Source organism: Hemitrygon akajei, chromosome 3 (genome assembly GCF_048418815.1).
Source record: "Hemitrygon akajei chromosome 3, sHemAka1.3, whole genome shotgun sequence".
Taxonomy (NCBI): domain Eukaryota; kingdom Metazoa; phylum Chordata; class Chondrichthyes; order Myliobatiformes; family Dasyatidae; genus Hemitrygon; species Hemitrygon akajei.
In genome coordinates, this window is record NC_133126.1 from 15263387 (window position 1) to 15284631 (window position 21245).

Below are 21245 nucleotides of genomic sequence, written 5' to 3' on the forward strand. Positions count from 1 at the left end.
GTGGCTAAATTTGCTGATGGTACAAAGATAGGTGGAGGAGCGGGTAATGTTGAAGAAATGGAGAGCCTGCAGAGAGACTTAGATAGTTTAGGGGAATGGACAAAGAAGTGGCAAATGAAATACAATGTTGGAAAGTGTATGGTCATGTACTTTGGTGGAAGAAATAAATGGGCAAACTAGAATTTAGATGGGGAGAGAATTCAAAATGCAGAAATGCAAAGAGACTTGGAGTCCTTATGCAGGATATCCTAAAAGTTAACCTCCAGGTTGAGTCGGTGGTGAAGAAGGCGAATGCAATGTTGCATTCATTTCTAAAGGTATAGAATATAAGATGAGGGATGTGATGTTGAAGCTCTATAAGGCACTCATGTGACCACACTTGGAGTTTTGTGTGCAGCTTTGGGCTCCTTATTTTAGAAAGGAGATACTGACATTGGAGAGGGTTCAGAGAAGGTTCATGAGAATGATTCCAGGAATGAAAGGGTTACTGTATGAGGAACATCTGACAGCTCTTGGGCTGTATTCCCTGGAGTTCAGAAGAATGAGAGGGGATCTCGTAGAAACATTCCGAATGCTAAAAGGCCTGAATAGATATGGCAAAGTTATTTCCCATGGTAGAGGAGTCCAGGACAAGAGGGCACGACTTCAGGATTGAAGAATGTTCATTTAGAAGAGAGATGCGGAGGAATTACTTTAGTCAGAGGGTGGTAAATCTGTGGAATTTGATGGCATGAGCGGCTATGGAGGCCAAGTCATTGGATGCATTTAAGGCAGAGACAGATAGGTTCTTGATTTGCAAAGGTATCAAAGGGTATGTGGAGAAGGCAGGGGAGTGGGGATGACTAGAAGAATTAGATCAGCCCATGATTGAATGGCAGAGATGGGCCAAATGGCCTACTTCTGCTCCTATATCTTATGACCTTATAAAAGCCCAGGATTGTTCACAATACTCAGTGAGGCCTCACCAGTGCCTTATAAAGCCTCAGCATCATATCCTTGCTCTTGTATTCTAGACCTCTTGAAATGAATGCTAAATTTGCATTTGCCTTCCTCCTGATTCTACCTGAAAGTTAGCCTTTAGGGTGTTCTACACAAGGACTCCCAAGTGCCTTTGCATCTCACATTTTTGGATTTTCTCCCTATTATAGAAAATAGTCCTGTATGTTCATTTCTTCTACCAAAATGCGTGACCATGCATTTTCCAACATAGAATTTCAGTTGCCACTTTCTTGCCCATTCTCCTAATTTGTCCTTCTGTAGACTAGCTGTTTCTCAACACTACCTGCCCCTCCACTAATCTTTGTATCATCTGTAAACATGGCAACAAAGCCATTTATTCCATCATCTAAATAATTGATATACAACATAAAAAAAACAATCACAACACTGACCCCAGTGAAACACCACTAGTCACTGGCAACCAACCAGAAAAGGATCCTTTTACTCCCACTCACTGCCGCCTACCTATCAGCCAATAACTTTCCTTGTAATACCAAGGGCTGTTAACTTGGTAAGCAGCCTCATGTGTGGCACCTTGTCAAAGGCCTTCTGAAATTCTGAAAATCCAAATATACATCATCCATTGCATCCCCTTTATCTATCCTAATTGTAATCTCCGCAAAGAATTTTCAACAGGTCAGGCAAGATTTTTCCTTAAGGAAGCTATTCTAACTTTGCCCTATCTTGCCCTGTGTCACCAAGTACTCCATAACCTAATCCTTAAAAATTGACTCCAACATCTTCCCAACTACTGAGGTCAGGCTAACTGGTCTATAATTTCCTTCCTGCTGCCTTCCTCCTTTCTTAAAGAGTGGAGTGACATTTGCAATTTTCCAGTCCTCTGGCACAATGTCAGAGTCCAATGATTTTTGAAAGATCTCCATAATTTCTACCGCTACCTCTTTCAGAACCTTAGGGTGCAGTTCATCTGGTCTGGGTGACTTAGCACCATTAGGCCTTTTAGCTTTTTGAGCACCTTCTCCCTTGTAATTGTAACTGCACTCACTTCTCTTCCTTCACACCCTTGAAAATCTGACTCATTGCTAGTGTCTTCCATAGTGAAGATTGAGGCAAAATACTCATTTAGTTCATCTGCCATCTCCTTGTCCCCCATTATTATTTCTCCATTCTCATTTTCTAGCGGTTCTATATACACTCTCATTTCTCTTTTATTTTTTTAAATACTTACTAAAAGCTTTTACTATCCACTTTACTATTGTTTGCTTGCTTGCTTTCATATTTCATCTTTTCCCACCTAATCATTATTTTAGTTGCTCGCTGCAGTTTTTTAAAAGTGTCCCAATCCTCTGATTTCTCACTATTTTTTGCGTTATTATATGTCCTCTCTTTTGCTATTACGTTAACTTTGACCTCCCTTGTCAGCCATGGTTGTGCAATTTTGCCATTTGATTATTTCTTTGTTTTGGAATACATCTATCCTGCACCTTCCTCATTTTCCCCAGAAACACATGACACGGGGGTCATATCTATACAGAATACTGTAGGGAAGAAGTTGCCTTTTCTCAACTATTAACCAATTGTGAAAGATACTGCTGATAATTTGGTTCTTAGAATAAGCAGCTCGATTCCTAATGACACCTGAATCTCCTTTGATGATGTACTGCTGTGTGCTTGAATAGTTTTCGCGTTCTCAGTAAGACTTTGATACTGCTCCCCCATTTTGAGTAGTCAAGTGCCAGCGATTTCCTTGAGGAGGATTTGACAATATCCTTCCACTCTGTCCACTTGATGAATTTTTTTTGTGACTGAACTTGGAGTAGATTTGTTTGTAAGTTTAGTTACAGTGACGTGGAGTTGAGCAAATGTAAATAAGGCCTCTATCCTCTGTGTTGGGAACGTTGGCCTGGAGGAGGACACTGACTTTGGTTTGCTTATGCTGCCAGTAGATATGCAGGATTTTGCAGTGGTAACGTTAGTGGTCTCTCTCCGGTGCTCTGGGGTGTATGTTGATGTCTCTGAAGCATACGAGAGAGTGATGATCTAGAAAATGAATTTCAAGAGCAAACATGAGGAAATCTGCAGATGCTGGAAATTCGAACAACACACACAAAATGCTGGTGGAACACAGCAGGTCAGGCAGCATCTGTAGGGAGAAACACTGTCAACGTTTTGGGCTGAGACCTGACGACAAAGGGTCTCGGCCCGAAACGTCGACAGTGCTTCTCCCTATAGATGCTGCCTGGCCTGCTGTGTTCCACCAGCATTTTGTGTGTGTGTTGTTAAATGAATTTCAAGTTGGTCTTTGGTAACATATACAGTATTGTGCAAAAGTAATGTGAAAAAAAATCTGTAACATGAAAATGCTTTCAAGATAATGAAAAGTTTCTAAATATCAACAATTTATTAGAAAGAGCCATAAACAGTAAAAGACTAAATTAAACCAATATTTTGTGTGACCAGCCTTTGCTTTTAAAACTGCATCAGTTCTCTTGGGTACGCTGTCATGCAATTTTATAAGAAAATCAGCTAGTAGATTGTTCCAAGCATCTTGGATAATTTACCGTAGTTCTGCAGACTTTGGCTGTCTAGCTTGCTTCTATCTTTCCAGGTAACCCCACAAGCCTCGATGATGTTGATCAGAGCTTGAAGGCCATACCACCTGAAACCATATTTTTAAAAATCTAGGGTACCTAAAACTTTTGCAGAATACTGTATATATTTTGATAATAAATGTACTTTGAGCTTTGAACAGGCCATGAGTTGTCAGCTGGGTCTGAAGACTATAATGCTGGACAGTTACATCGGAGATGATGGGGCATTAGTCAACTAGGTAACAATAGAAACGTAAAAATAATTAGTCATTAAGTAGGTAAATTTTAAGGAATGGTCTACATTTCCCAGGTCACCTGTATTGTCAGGGGAACAACCTGTGTAGTCGATTCAGATTGATAGAGGACTTCTGTTTTGGAGAGAAGTGTAAAGTTATTTCACATTTTAGTGAATGATTCGATGATGATTTGGAGCTTGGCCTCTAAACAAGCACCAAAGCATTGTCTATGAATTACACCTTGGCAACTGAAATTGGAATGACCTTAGTTCTGGAGGTAACATCAGCTGAACAATTTGTCATGTATTATATAGATTAGCTCTACCCCAGCAGGAAGCTTGTTGAAGATAGCTTTAGTTAGTAGTGACATTTGTATTTGAGTGTTGAGGCAGACTTCCTTGACTCTGAGTCCATTGTAGGCACAATGCTTTGTGATCACTGCTCATAAAGAACTAGTTTTCATTTCTGTCCTCTTACTTGTAAGCTAAGACATTTCATGGCCTCTGGGCTAAGATCTTTGGCTTGGAATCTCCTGTGGATTGGGTGATCACTGTGGACTAAGTGATGTCCTCCAGCTTTCCAGGATTAACTGGTGTGGAGCTTTTTTTCTTTTTACAATATTTTTATTCAGAAGGAAAAACAAGATTTCCAGAGTGCAACACATAGATACATCTCAACATAAATTGTGTACATTCATATATTGTAATAAAATTGATCAAAATGTTATAGTATATCACATAAAGGTATACCACTCTGTAATCAAAAATTTAAAGATAGGTCATACATCATAGAACATTTTTTTTATATAAAAAAGTCAACCCCCTACCAACTACCAAAGAAAAAAGCTGATAGATGATAATGGATAATTAGGGAAAAAAAACATATTCGCTTAAGAAGAGAAGATAGAAATATACATAAAAGTCTGTGCACTGTTAAACTTAATAAATTGGAAAAGTAATTTAGGAAAGGTCCCCAGCTATCATAAAAAGATTGTTTTGAATTTAAGACTGAGCAGCGGATCTTCTCTAAATTTAAATAAGACATAATATCATGTAGCCATTGAAGATGTGTAGGAGGGGTAGACTCCTTCCATTTAAGCAAGATTACTCTCCTTGCTAAAAGAGAGGTAAAAACTAAAAAGTAGGTTAGAAGTATTTAAAGTTATATCTTCATTTGCAATAATACCAAACAAGGCAGTAAGGGGATTTGGGTCAAATTGGACCCTAAAAAGTTGTGAGAAGGTATGGAATACTTCCTGCCAAACTTTTCAATTTTAGGGCAAAACCAAAACATGAATTAAAGAGGCATCAGCAGAGTTGCATTTATTACAAAGTGGAGAAACATTTGGATAAAAACTGGACAGCTTCTGTTTAGAAATGTAAACTCTATGACCCACTTTAAATTGTAGAAGAGAATGACGGCACAGAAAGATGATTTATTAACCCGTTTAAGAATTTTATTCCATCTTTCATCAGAAATCCGACAATTTAGGTCATCCTCCCAAGCTTTTTTTATTTTATCTAAAAAGTCTTGTCTAGAATCAATCAGAAAGTTATAGATACTGGTAATAGAACCATTAACAAAAGGTTTTAAATTTAAAAGATCGTCCAGTAAATTTTTATCAGGACCTATAGGAAAAGTAATTAATTGGGAACGTAAGAAATCTCTAATTTGAAGGTATCTGTAAAAATGTGTTTTTGGCAGTGCAAATTTAGTTGACAATTGGTCAAATGAAGCAAGAGATCCTGAGATAAACAGGTTCCAAAAACACTTAATACCTAGTTCATCCCAAACCTTAAAGACTTTGTCAGTCATGGAAGGGATAAAAAAATAATTAAGGAGAATGGGAGATGATAATGAAAAATTTGCTAAACCAAAAATTTTTCTAAATTGAGACCAGATCCTTAAACTTTGCTTAACAGTTATTTTATCTGTTGTTTTATTTGCTGAAAAAGAAGAGTATGATCCAAGAAGAGAGACAGTAGAGGAATTTTTTACAGAATTAACTTCTAAGGAGACCCATGATGGGCAATCTTTACGATAAATATAATAGGACCAAAAAGTAATATTCCTTATATTGGCAGCCCAATAGTAAAACCTAAAATTGGGTAAGGCTAATCCACCCATCTCTTTATTTCTTTGTAGGTAAACTTTACTTAAACGAGCTTGTTTATTATTTCAAATATAAGATGTTAAAATTGAATCTAAAGAATCAAAGTAGGTCTTAGGAATAAAAATAGGTAAAGCCTGAAAAAGATATAAACATTTAGGAAGAATCTTCATTTTAATCAAATTAATTTGGCCAATTAGGGATAAAGGAAGAGGAGACCATTTAGAAAGTGTCTTTTTCACATAATTTCACATGTGGAGCTGAACCTGATCCATCACGTTGGTGTAAAATTATGGTTGTTGCGCTACCATGTCCAACAGTTGCTGAACTCTATGTGAAGATGAAGAATCTTCATTAATGAAGTTCCAGTTTGTATTCTTCCATTGTTGCTTTAAGGTGATGCACAGCATTATCATTGTTGTTATACCAATGACAGCCTTCCAAAAAGAAATAACTATCAATTGATTTCCTAGATGTAGGAATAAACCATCTTCCAAAAAACACAAGGAAGAGGAATTGTTCAGTTGAACTGTACATGTCATTTACATTCTTTCAAAGCCAGCAATTTAAGAAAAGATACAGATGGGTTTTTACTACCTTTGTAAGTCCATAAACATAGGAGCAGAGTTAGGCAATTTGGCCCATCCAGTCTGATCTGCCATTCTATCATGGCTGATTTATAAACACTCTCAATTCCATTCTCCTACCTTCTCCCCATAACCTTTGATGCTGTGACTAATCAAGACCCTGTTGACCGCCACTTAAAATATGACTTGGCCTCCACAACAGTCTTGGGCATCACAATGTTAAATCTGTCAGAATGTTTTAAAGTTTATCGTACTATCATAAGGCATAGGTGAACAGCCATTCAGACCAGCCTGTCCATGTCAATTCCTTGTGAAAACTAGACACTTGTCCTTTATCTGGATCTTACTTTCATAGAACTTTAAATAGTACAGCACAGTATGTACGGGCCCTTGGCTAACAATGTTGTGGTGACCTTTTGACTTACTCCAAGATCAATCTAATGCTTCCCTCCTACAAGGCCCTCCATTTTTCTGTTATCCATGTGTCTATCTAGAAATCCTTTAAATGTCTCTATAATGCATCAGCCTCTACCACTACCATGCCTGGCAGCATGTTCCAGGAACCCACCACTCTGTGTGTGTGAAGAAATAAACCAACCTCTGACATCCCCCTAAACTCTCCTCCAACCACCATAAAATTATGCCCTCTCATATTAGCTATTTCAATCCTGGGAAGAAGAAAATTATAAAAATAGGTTTATTTGTCACATGTACATCAAAACATACAGTAAATTTCATGATTTATGTTATCATTTGAAATATGCTGTAGGCAGCCCGCAGATGTTGATATGCTTCTGGTGCCAACACAACATCTGACCAGCTTCCTAGCCCTAACTCGTACATCTTTTTGGAATGTTGGAGGAAACCAGAGCACCCTGAGGAAACCCAGGTGATCACAGAGAGAACATACAAACTCCTTACAGACAACATTGGAATTGATTCCTGTTCGGTAATCACTAGCACTGCAAAGCAGTTGTGTTCATCGCCACACTCCTGTGTTTGAACTAGAATTATGGATTCAACAGTATTTGTTTAGGGAAGTCCAGAGTTGCTTAACTTATTTGAGCAGGTATCTGGTCATCTGTTGAGGGTGCTTCATAATTTTGCTTATTGGATTACTACCAATTGTACCACTCTGATTCTAAAATAAGCTGTCATGTGTAAGGGTAATGGATGGTGCTGCCAATCTTCTGGCCGGTAGCTTAGAAACATAGAAAACCTACAGCGCAATATAGGCCTTTTGGCCCACAAAGCTGTACTGGACATGTCCCTACCTTAGAACTGCCTAGGCTTTACCCATAGCCCTCTATTTTTCTAAGCTCCATGTATCCGTCAAGGAGTCTCTTAAAAGGGCCTATCGTTTCCGCCTCCACCACCGCAGCCGGCAGCCCATTCCACACACTCACCACTCTCTGCGTAAAAAAGACTTACCCCTGACATCTCCTCCATACCTACTTCCAAGCACCTTAGAACTATGCCCTCTCCTGCTAGCCATTTCAGCCCTGGGGAAAAGCCTCTGACTATCCACACGATCAATGCCTTTCATTATCTTGTACACCTCTATCAGGTCACCTCTCATCTTCTGTCGCTCTAAGGAGAAAAGACTGAGTTCACTCAACCTATTCTCATAAGGCATGCTCCCTAATCCCGGCAACATTCTTGTAAATCTCCTCTGCACACTTTCTATGGTTTCCACGTCCTTCCTGTAGTGAGGCGACCAGAATTGAGCACAGTACTCCAAGTGGAGTCTGACCAGGGTCCTAAAAGCTAAAAGTTTAATCAAAGAAATCATTTTAAGGAGCATCTGTAGAGATATGCGGTGTAGAGGATTTCAGAATTTCTTTTCTTTAGGTTTAGTTAAGTGGCAAGAATTCTGAGCCTGCACATGTCTCCTGTCTACAGTATATGTTCTCTTGTTAATGCTGCTTATTGATTTTCTAAATCACCAATTTTCTTTCTAGTGACTTGGGGTAATATAAAGTCTTCCTCTATTCTCCACTCAGACCTTTTACCTCTTCTCCCCTGCTTATTACTTCCCCTGGGTCCCCTCCTCCTCCTCTTTTTCTTATGATCCACTCTCCTGTCCTGTTAGATTCCTTCTTCTCCAGCCCTTGACCTTTTCCACCCACCTGGCTTCATCTATCATCTTCCAGCTAGCCTCTTTCCCCTCCTCCCACTTTTTTATTCTGGCATCTTCCCCATTTCTTCTCAGTCCTGAAGAAGGTTTTCGGCCAAAATGTCAACTTTTTTTTTCATTTCCATAGAAGCTGGCTGACCTACTGAGTTCTTCCAGCATTTTGCATGTGCTGCTCTGGATTTCCAGCATCTGCAGACTTTCTTGTGTTTAGAATGTGTAGACCCCTACTGCTTAATTACGATATGTTTTTTAATGTCTTGTATATTGAAGGGCTCAAATACAGAATGATTTGCAGGAAAGCTTTGATTGCGCAGGGGATTAGCTATTTTAACAGTTGGCAGAAATCCAAATAAGTATTAACTTGAAAGAATGGTGCAGACAAAGGATCAACAGCAAATGAAACACAACTTGCCAATGCCTGGGATAACATTGAAAACTGTGACAGACAAAGGGGGATAGTACCAGGATGTTTGGATTTAAAGGTCAGATTTTTGATGTGAGAGACAAACCATGAAAGGACAGATAATTGATGTCGGTGAGAGTTGAGCAGGAAGGTGAAGGGAGTTTTGACAAGGGAATTAATGAAAACCAAGCCCCTTCTTATTTGATTTATGAAAAAAAAAGTGAAGGCTAGGAAAAATGTAGCCGGAAGAGATAGCTTATTATCCAGAAGAGAAGCTAAAAGATTTTGGAGAAAATAATTGTCGACGTTTCAGGTTGAAACACTGCACCAGGTCACCACAGATGCTGAATTCCTCCATCAGATGGTGCTGTTCCAGATTCCAGTATCTGTAGATCTTGCTTTCAAAATCAAAGAGATGTTCATCTCCCACGTCTCCTGTGCACATATCTCCACTGAGATCCTCTCAAGCAGCATTGCCAGAATTGAGGGATTCTGTCCATATTGTGCTCTCACAGCCTGGTGAGAGGGTGAAGGCAGGTACGGTTTGGGTCACCCAGATAAAGCATCTCAAAGCTGTGGGATTGGCTGTGAGCAAGAACATGTCCTCCATAAAATGAGGTTGTGTGTGCACTGCTCAAAACCCAGTGATATTGAAAGGATCTTTGAGAAATAATAATTTATTTATAGCAATGCACACAGAATACTGGAGGAACTCAGCAAGTCAGGCAGCATCTATGCAAAAGAATAGATAGTTGACATTTCAGGTGGAGACCATTCTTCAGTCCTGAAGAAGGGTCTCGGCCTGAAACATCAACTAACTATTAATTTCCATTCAACACACAAAATGCTGGAGGAACTCAGCAGGCAACATCTATGGAAAAGAGTTTTGGGTTGAGACTTTTCAACAGGACTGGAGAGAAAAAAAAGATGAAAAGTCGGAATTAGAAGGTGGGGGGGTAGGGGAGAAAGAAACATAAGGTGAAACTGGGAAGGGGGCAGGGGTGAAGTAAAGAGCTGGGAAGTTAATTGGTGAAAGCGATACTTAGCTGGAGAAGGAGAAATCTCATAGGAGAGGGCAAGAGGCCATGGAAGAAAGAAAAGGAGGGGTGAAGGAGCACCAGAGGGAGGCAATGGGCAGGTAAGGAGAGCAGGCAAGAGGGAATAGGGAATGGTAAAGACGGGGTATTATTGTAAGTCAGAGAAACCAATATTCATTAGTTTGGAGGCTACCTAAACTGAATATAAGGTGTATTCATTTCCATAGATGCTGCCTAACCTGCTGAGTTCCTCCAGTAGTTTTTTTGTGTGTTGCTTTGGATTTCCAGCATCTGCAGATTTTCTCAAACTATTTATAGAGCACTTTTCACACAGACATGTAATTCAAAGTGCTTTACAATGAGATAAAGTACAAACATGAAAATAAAAGACAAAAAAAATTAGTTAAAAGCAAAGTTAAATAAATAGGTTTTGTGCTGGTTTTTAAGTGTCAGCTGAATCAACACCCTTTAGTTTTAGGTATTGAATTCCACAGTTTAGGAATGTAGTTCTAAAAAGCTGATCTGCCAATTACCTTTTGAGGGAGATTGTTTAATTTGAAGAGACCAGTGGAAGAAGACTTGAGAGCTTGAGCGGGATTATCAAAACAAATGTTACTCTGTGATGAGATATGGCTTTTTAGTAGAAGGTATGTGGGAAAGATCTGCAGCTCAGATTTTTAAAATCTTTTTGAAGGCTTCCTTAAAAACTACTGTTGCAAGAGAAATCCAATTTGGTCAGTTTAGAGAGTCATAGGAATGGACCCTTTGGCCCATCTGAAAGCAGAAGTTTCTTTTAAAGCTGATGGTAATCTTGCAGTTATACGTGTATTGCTAGGGCACCGTGGTAGTGTAGCAGTTAGCACAACACTATTATAGCTCTGGCATTCTGGAGTTCAGAGTTCAATTCCAGTATTGTCTGTAAGGAGTTTATACAATCTCCCTGCAATTGTGTGGATTTCCTCTGGGTGCTCCAGTTTCCTACCACTCTCCAAAGACAAGCAGGGCACAGTTTTAAGGTGCTTGGAAGTAGGTACAGAGGAGATGTCAGGGGTGAGTATTTTACACAGAAGGGTGAGTGCGTGGAATGGGCTGCCAGCAATGGTGGTGGAGGCGGATACGATAGGGTCTTCTAAGAGGCTCCTGGACAGGTATATAGAACCCTAATGGGTAATTTCTAAAGTAAGTATGTGTTTGGCACAGCATTGTGGGCTGAAGGTTCTGTATTGTGTTGTAGGTTTTCTGTGTTTCTATGTACCGATTGGTAGGTTAATTGGTCATTGTAAATTGTTCTGTGTTTAGGCTAGTGCTAAATAGATGGGTTGCTGGGCAGAACAGCTCATTGTGCTGAAAGGGCCTGTTCCACACTGTATCTCTAACTCAAATCAATAAATAATTTTCTTTAACAGGAATGGAAACAACCTTGTGATAGCTATGTAGAGTTGTGTTTGCCTGACCCAAGTGCCTTATTTTTATTGCATTTAAATGATCTGTAGGTGGTGATCGGTTGGGACAGCACTGGAGTGGCTTTGGAACAGTGGCAAGATACAAGCTCCAATCCAGAGAAAATTGTTGTCAACTGGCACAATCTGAGTCTCACCTGAAGCTGCCACACCGAGCTAAACTGTAACTTTACTGGTCAGACTGGACTGGAATATTACTGAATCGTGTTTTTTATAAGTAGATTCACAGGAAACATTAATATGATAATGCAGTGTTCTTAATTTGTAAAACCTGACACTGTTCAAGCATGGAATATATATATAAAAAATGTTGAAGCATACAATAGAATATGTTTGAAATTGCCCAGGGATTTGGGATAGTGATTTCCTAAGCCTCTGGACTGTCTTAACTGACTTGTAATGTGTTCCACATGATAGTACATAAAGTCATTATATTTGCTGTAGGTTCTTTTGTTTCATGGTCATCAGGTAGTAAAACTTTTCTTCATGTATTATGCCAATTGATTAACAACATATATAAATAATGTTCTGATTTAAATTCTGAGTATTTAAAAGGGGACTGTTCCAGTTTGTCTGTTAGCGTGTATTTATAAGTAGTGACTTTGAAAAGGCATCTTTTATGTGAGTTAATAGTCCTGAGTTTTCTCTTTTTAGTTCAACTTGGACATTTATTCTATGACCCCAGTATACTGGAGATGAAAAACTTGAAATATATTAATGAAGGATTTTTATAAAAATCTCCATGTTGTGGATGAGGAAGATGCCTTGCATCAATAAAATGTCAGCTGTTTATTGAGATATTAGCACACTGACTCCAAATAGAAAATGAGGTATTGAGAACACCATACCCTCCAAAGTGCTATACTATTCTGTGTTCTAAATTGTTATAACCATAGTCTTGTAAGCAAAGTAGGAATTTATTTTAAACCTGATGGTGTATTTTTCTGAAGCTTCCCCCACCATTACATAAGCCCTTTAGTTTTTTTATACCAGCTACTGAAAGTGATGTTTCTGAATTTGTTATTTATATTAATCTGTATGTTTTATGTTCAAGCTGCTCTACAGAATATATTATTGGATTTCCTTGGTTTTTGGATAAGATAATTTAACTTATACTTACTCTTGCTTCCACAATAAGCATAGAAGATATTGATACACTATGATAGGGATGACTTAGTTATTGCTATGAGTTAGTTACTGCCTGTTACGCTGCTGATGTTTAGAGCAGCAGTGAAGGTCAACCATCTCTGTCTGTCCGTACCATCGCACAGACTATAGAAGGACTCTTCATTGCTGTTTCTGTAACATTTTTTTTTACCATTCAGGGTTGTTCGCCCTGAGCCAAGCTCCTGAACCTGGAGGACCAATAGACCACTCTTAGTCTGTCCTCTATCTACCCTTTGACCTGTTTGGCATGGGTGACCCTACCAAGAGCCAAAGCACTAGGCCCTGTCTCTAGCCAACATAGATCTCCGGGTCACTGAGGCACGCAGACCTCCAAATCCTATGACAAGGTTGTGGTTCTGTTGGAGGTTGTTGCCGTGAGCTCAACTTAAATATGTGCTGCTTCATACTACTGCACATCCATTAAAACCATTTATTCACAAATGGAAATTTTCAACTAAATTACTTCAAATTAATTAATTTTTTCTCTAATAATGACAGTACGTACCGTTTACAAACTTTTCCTTTCATATCTTTGGTATATGTCCTGAATTTACAAAGTTAACTTTTCACAATTAACAGACCTGCAATACATTCCACCCAGCTTTTTGACTTATGAAATTTCACTCACTGAAACATGTTGCAAGAACGTGTGAAATGTGAAATGGTTGTAATTTGATTTGCAGTAAATATTCCTCAAGTGTAATTAGCTTGAAAAACAACAGAATGTCTTTCCCATCTCAAAGAAAAGGGGGAGGAACCTCAATATTACAGTTTGGTGTTTTAAATCTCTCTTTTTGTGATAGAAAGTAGCTATAGTACTGTGTAAATGTCTTAGGCACATAGCTAGGATGCCTAAGATGTTGCACAGTACTGTATATTATGTCTTTCCAGTTACCAAATACCACTTAATACTACTGAGCTAATACAAAGCTAAGTATTCTTATTTCTGTTTCCCAACCACCTTCCTATTTTTACCAATATACAGTATTGTGCAAAAATCTTAAGGACCCTAGCTAAATATATGTATGCCCAAGACTTTTGCACAGTATTCTATGTTTACAATCATCCTTTTAAAACTGAATAATGAGAACTTAAGAAATCTAAGTAGGCCCCTTATGCCTTTTAAATGTTATCATAGCTGATCCTTTACCTCAGTGCCACAATCCTGCACTGATTCCATAGTCATTGATGTCTGATTAATATTAACAATGAATCTCTAGGCAATTTCTGCTTTGGCCCAACTCTTAGCCAGCTCATTTGGTCTTCATAGGTAATTTAATGTGAAAATCTACAAAGCTTATGTGACATGTGACAAGTTTACCTCATGTCTAAATAATTGGCCAAGATCAACATGGTGATATTTGTCTATCGGGTGTGTGACCATCATATTCTACAGCTGCGCAGAAGCAGAGGCTTTTCAGAAAATTCCTTAGAACGAACAACATGATCTTTGAGAGAATGGGCTGTACATCACTGTCTCAGCCATGTGGGGATGAAGAGTGTGTTGTATCCACTAAAAGCGTCTGCAGCATCGAAATAACTTAAGTATTTGCTTTCCAGTCAATGAAGTAAAAAAATAGAAAACATGACCGCATTAAAATACAAATTACTGTGCGGGGCACTCTGCTTAATCATTCAAGGATATTAATTTCATGTTGCATGTCTCTCACACTTCTCAGCCTCAAGCTGTTCTATTTCGGACTTAGTGCAGAATTCCCAGTAGCTTAAAGAAGGGGTTCCTAACCCAGAATCCATGGACCTCTTGCTTAATGATATTGGTCCATGGCATAAAAAGGGTTAGGAATCCCCACTGTATACTTTCCTCTGATCATTTTAAAATTATGCCCCACTATATTTAGCCATTTCTGCCCTGGGAAAAAGTCTCTGGCAATCCACTCGATCTAAGCCTCCTATCATCTTGTACACCTCTACCAAGTTACCTCACATGCTCCTTTGCTCACTCAAAATAAGTCTTGCAATAATTTCCAGTGTAACTTTCACCAACTCTCTCTGACCTTTGGCAAGTCTTTTGCTAAAAGCTGTTTCAAATATCTTGATTGCACCTGTGTTAATGGCGATTAGAGCAAGGTCTGAGTGAATGATCTTCCCTTCTTCCTCCAGCTTTTCAAATGGACAAAAAACAAAATCCTGAAAAGCTCTTTTCACTAATGTACAGTTTTTCAGATGATCCTCCTGTATTATTTTGTACTGAACTTCTCAGTGGCTATTCACCTCCTCTAGAATCTCATCCATATTCCTTCTATTTGGTGCAATGGTTGTGTAGCTTGGTGTTTGGAAATGCACCTCCTTTTGGCCTATTTAGCTGCAACACCATTAAAAGACCTATTCTCGCTACATTGATGCAGACAGTATATTGAACAGCTTGGGAACAGGCCCTTTGGCTCACTATATCCATGCCACTTTAAACTAATCCTATTTTCCTGTACACAGCCTATAACCCTCCCTTCCCTACGTGTTGCCATGCCTGTCTAAATACCTTGTAAACATTGCTATGTATCTGCTCCTCTGGTAGCTTGTTCCAAACAGCTACCGCTCTGCATGAAACAAAATTTGCCTCGTACATTCATTTAAACATTTCCCATCTCACCATAATTTTATTCCCTCTAGAATTTGACATTTCATCCTGGGGGAGAAAGACAGTCTACCCTACATACATCCTTCATAACTGTATACATTCTCTCAGCCTCTGACGCTCCAGAGAAAACAATTCCAATTTATCCAATCTCTTCTTGTAGAGTAGTGAATACTTTAATCCAGGCAGTGTCCTGGCAAATCTCTTCTGCACCCTCTCCAATGCCTCCACATCCTTCCAGTAATATGGCAACCTGAACTGCACACAATACTCTGAATATGAACCTAACCAAAGCTATATACACCAGCAAAGTAACTTCCCAACTTCTATATTCAGTGCCCTGACCAATGAAAGGAGTATATGTTACATGCTTTCGTCACCACCCTATCTACTTTAGTTGTCACTTTTGGGAAGCCACAGATTGTACCTCAAGATCCCTCTGTATGCCATTGTACCCAAGGTTCTTGCCATCTTCAGAGTTATGAGTGAATCTCCAATTCTGTCTGATGTTCTGCCACCCTCCCTCCAATCAAACAACCTGCATTAATTAATTGCTCCATTGCCTAAGCAATACACACAAAGTGCTGGAGGAACACAGCAGGCCAGGCAGCGTTCTAGAAATAAAACAACGGTCGATGTTACGAGCTGAGACATTTCATCAGTATCCTTGATCCAGATTAGGTGAACTATTTTATTAGGACATCTTCCATCCTTCTGTCTGGCCTGCTGAGTTTGTCCTGCATTTTGTGTGTGTTGCTTGGATATCCTTCTCTTGCTTGTGGCTGCATTGCCTAATACTTGATTGAGTTATGATTTGAAAGTGCCAGTTCACCTTGTTTGGCACCATTGTTTCTGTGGCCCCAGATATGCGTGGTTGGCATTATTTCATTTCCCTGCTTGTATCCATTTGCTGCCTAGGAACCATGTTGCTCTATCAAACCTTCTTGTCTGGTAAAGTCAACATTTTACCTGACAGCCTAATTTATTTTTTCACCCTGCCCGATTATATTTTTTTCCCTTTCACTACAGATATAAAGCAGAAGAGTCCCAACCCAGGGTCCACAGACTCCTCAGTTAATGGTAGGGGTCCATGGCATAAAAAAAAGGTTGAGAACCCCTGAAATAAAGGTACCTTGATATGGCATTAGAGGGACCACAGTTTAGCTTAGAGATACACAGGATTTATGATGGGGTGAGTTCTCGCCCTGCTCAGAAGCTAGGATCGATATACTCTCTGCAAGGATGACAATTGGGAAACTCATGATCCAGAGCAACACATACAAAATACTGGGAGAACTCAGCAAGTCAGGCAGCATTTATGGAAATAAACAAACAGTCAACATTACGGGCAGAGACATTTCATCAGCGTTCTTGATCCAGATTAGGTGAACTATTTTATCTATTTTAACTATTTTATTACATCCCTCTCTCAGAATCTTAATATTTTTTTCCATGTTCAAGTTGCACAGTTTTGGCCACATTAATGATCACAAAGCAGCAAGAGCTTTGAGATGAGTGAAATACCCACCCCAGTAACTACACCACACTCCCCACCACCACCATTCCAGTGATTGCAGTTTTAGTCCAGTGTTCAGTCTCTTAGAACATTTAAAAACTTTTGACAAGTGATCTGAATTACAAATTATGCACCTAACCTCTCGCCTGGTAATCCAACTGCAGTGTACTGTTGTTTATACTGTTGTATAATTCTAAAACTATTTAAATTTATTCCAAAATGAATCATAATAACAATTGCTTCCAGGTAGTTTCATCACTCAGAAGATTAGACAGAACTGCAATCCTGTCATACTTGTGAACCTAATCCAATTTCCTCGTCAGATGTAAATCATGCCATTTCATTTTCAACTTCCTTAGTGGAACTTTTCAGAAAGCAATTACTGGCACATACCTTTCCCCTACCTTGGAGTGCCATGGTAGCATAGCAGTTAGTGTGATGCTATTGCAGCCCGGGATGTCAGAGTTCAGAGTTCAATTCTGCCATCCTCTGTAAGAAAGATTAGATGTTCTTTCTGTGTGCATGTGGGTCTCTTTCAGCTTCTCCCACACACACCTAAGAATTCACAGGTCACTGGAAATTGTCCTGTGATTAGGCTAGGATTAAATCAGCGGGATGTTGGGCAGCGCGGCTCAGCTGGCTGGAAGGTCCTGTGCTGTATTCCTAAATAAATAAATAAATATACCCTCTAGAATCATGCAAATAATCACCATTCGCCCACCCCAGCAGGTGATCACCCAGCCTTCAGTCTTTCGGTCACTCACAGCAAACTTTTTGTTTCAGATTTTAGCCAGAGTGTTTAAGTGTATTTGTGGATTGTGGAAACATTTACTAGTGGAGTGATAGTACAATTGATAGTTGGTACTGAAAGGCTTTAAAGATTCAAGGCAACATGACAATGGATTTCAGTTAAATCTCATCTTTGTCATCATTGATTCAATCTGGTAAACTCCGAAGTTTACCTTGTAGCACCATAAGCTTCTAGGGAAAATAATATCTCTTTATATGTTGATCTTATCTTGTGTAAATGTCAGTGTTTAATTAGTGAAAAATAAATATCTAATTGCATTTATTTGCACTCTGATTTTTTTGTGATGGAAATCTACAGGAAATTATGCAGTGCTTTAGTGAAAACAATCTCTGGAAGCTGATCACTTGATTACAGTCTCTAACCTCCTCACTATGCTCTGGAAATGGACAAGACAAAATCTGAGGGCTAGGTTTGGAGCAATTAGCAATGCACACAAAATGCTGGAGGAACTCAGCAGGATAGGCAACATCTATGGAAAAGAGCAAACAGTCAATGTTTTGGCTAAGACCCTTCATTAGGACTGCAGAAAAAAGATGAGGTCAGAGTAAGAAGGTGGGGGAGGGGAGGAAGAAATACAAGGTAGTAGGTGATAGGTGAAACCAGGTGGGGAGCGTGAAGTAAAGAGCTAGGTATTGGTGAATGAGATAGAGGGATGGAAAAGGAGGAATCTGATAGAAGAGGACAGAAGTCCATGGAAGAAAAGGAAGGGGAGGAGCACCTGAGGGAGGTGATGGGCAGGTAAAGAGATAAGGAGAGAGAGGGAAATGCAAATAGGGAATGGTGAAGGAGGGTGGGGGCCTACGTGGGGTCTGACCAGGGTCCTATATTGCTGTAACATTACCTCTCGGCTCTTAAACTCAATCCCGTGGTCAATGAAGGCCAATGCACCCCATGTCTTCTCAACCACAGAGTCAAACTGCATAGCAGCTTTGAGTGTCTATCTCTATCTCATTCACCAATACCTAGCTCTGACAGCCCTCCACACTATCCACAACATCCCCAATTCTATCAGGCTCGTAAGGCATGACCTGCCCTTGACAAAGCCATGCTGATTATTCCTAATTATATTCTACAGTACCTCTCCAAATGTTCATAAATCCTGCCTCTCAGGATCTTCTCCATCAACTTACCAACCACTAAGGTAAGACTCACTGGTCTATAATTTCCAGGGCTATCTCTACTCCCTTTCTTGAATAAAGGAATGACACCCGCAACCCTCCAATCCTCCGGAACCTCTCCTGTCTGCATTGATGATGCAAAGATAAATCACAAAGATGTATCCTGAAAACTTTCCATGCCTTATCTAATCATACCATTATTTTAATTTTGTCTCGTGTCAATTATGTGGCTTCCAGTTGAATTACTGCAGTACATGTTCAAGTTGTGCAACACAAGTGCCAGGCCTAAATAAGGATGTTACCAATAGTGTGTTGGTTTGTTTTCACAGGGAGGGGGTGGCCTTCAGCTTTGTACTGTAATCATCAGATAAGAAAGTTCATCTCTGAAGTCTTACTCAACCCGGATCCACTGGAGCTTTCTTACATCAGCTATGATTATTGTGTTTCACTCTGTTGCATCAATATCATTTTAGTTTAAGATTTGCTAATTTAATTTATTAAATTTGTTCTCATGAAATGGAATGTACGTTATATCAAAACTGACATCACATTGAAAAGAATGAGCAGGAAATTATTGCAATCGAACTTGCATCCACCAATTCCACAGGCAGCTCATTCCACACTTACACTACCCTCTGAGTGAAGAGGTTCTCCCTCAGATTCCCTTAAATCTTTCACCTTTCATCCTCAACCTATGACCTCTAGTTCTAATCTCATCCAAAATTTGGATATCATTATAAGATTATCCCTCATTTTCCTGCACTCCAGTGAATAAAATCCTAATCTAGTCAACCTTTCCCTATAACTCAGGTTCTCAAGACCTGGCAACATCCCTGTAAATATTCTCTGCACTCTTTCAAGCATCTTGATACATTTCCCGTAAGAAGGTGACCAGAACTGCACACAATACCCCAAATTCGGACTCACTAACATTGTACGCAACTTCAGCATAACATGCTGCACTCAGTGCCCTGATTACTGAAGGCCAATGTGCCAAAAGCTCTCTTTATGACCCTGTATACCTGTGATACCACTGACAGAAAAAGAATTCAAACAAAACACAAAGAATCACTGAATTATACAACACTGAAACAGGTCCTTCAGCCCAATCCATCCACCTAAGGTGCTTACCTGAGTTGATTCTATTTGCCCACATTTGATCCATATCCCTCTAAACATAAAACTTTGAATAGTACAGCACAGGAACAGGCCATTCGGCCCTCAGTGTTGTGCCGAACCAGCTGAAAAGCAAATCAAAAACACCCAAACACTAATTCCTCCTACCTATGCCATGTCCATATACCTCCATCTTCCTTAGAGAGTGGTTGGTGCATGGAATGCACTGTCTGAGTCAGAGGTGGAGGCAGACACACTAGTGAAGTTTCAGAGACTACTAGACAGGTATATGGAGGAATTTAAGGTGGGGGGTTATATGGGAGGCAGGGTTTGAGGGTTGGCACAACATTGTGGGCCGAAGGGCCTGTAATGTACTGTACTATTCTATGTTCTGTTCTTACATTCATGTACCTATCTTAACATCTCTTAAAAGCCTCCAATGTATTTGCCTCTACCACATAAGAGACAGCACATTCCAAGTATCCATGACTTTCTGAGCAAAAAAACTTACCCCTCACATCCCCCTTGAATCTACACCCTCTCACCTTCAATGTATGCTCTCCGGTCTTAGACAACTCAACCCTGGGAATCAGATACTCTCCATTACACTCTATCTGTGCCTCTCATAATCTTTTTTTTTAAACTTTTTTTTATTGTTTTCAAATAGTTACAGAATAAATGTGTATGAAAAAAAACTGTGTTACCCAGCCCCCCTCCCCTTAACCCCTCCTCCCTAACATCCCTATTAAAAAAATAAGAAAGAAAGAAAAAAAAAGGAATGCCTGGATATTGGAAGATCCCCACATGCTCCATGGAGTTCGTAATAACTTTAGTATATATATTTATTTCTTTCCCCAAGTAACCAATTATTTCATCTTCGGAGCACCTATTTATTTAATCCTGTCTTTTGTAAATAAGGGCGCCAAATTTTCAAAAATGTTTCATATTTATCTCTTAAATTATAAGTAATTTTTTCAAGTTAATTGTAAACCTCTTTCAGATCTCCCCTCAGCCTCCAATGCTCCAGAGAAGGCAACCCAAATTTATCTAGCCTCTTGTGATAGCACATGCCCTCTAAACCAGGCAGCATCTTGCTAAACCTCTTTACACACTCTCCAAAGCCTCAACATCCTTCCTATAGTGGGGCGATCAGAACTGTACACAATACTCCGGATGTGGCCTAACTAGAGTTTTATAAAATTGCAACATGATCTCCTGACTTTTGAACTCAATGCCTTGACTAATAAAAGCAAGCATTCCATAAGCCTCCTTACCTTATTGACCTGTGGAGCCACTTTCAAGGAGCTATGAACTTGGATTTGAAGATCTCTCTGCTCAGCGACACTGTTAAGGAGCTTGCCCAACTGAAGAGCAACACCTCACATTTATCTTGGTTAAACTCC

General features: G+C 39.4%; 1 protein-coding gene across 1 annotated transcript in view; it reads left to right on the forward strand.

Annotated features, from left to right (window-relative positions):
- Window positions 1-17865, forward strand: part of LOC140724731 (tandem C2 domains nuclear protein) — a 94351-nt gene extending 76486 nt beyond the window's left edge. The window contains exon 13 of the mRNA XM_073039222.1: window positions 11555-17865. Coding sequence (XP_072895323.1) covers window positions 11555-11662 — 108 coding nt within the window. The 3' untranslated portion in view covers window positions 11663-17865. The remainder of the gene's footprint in view (window positions 1-11554) is intronic.
- The last annotated feature ends 3380 nt before the right edge of the window (window positions 17866-21245 follow it).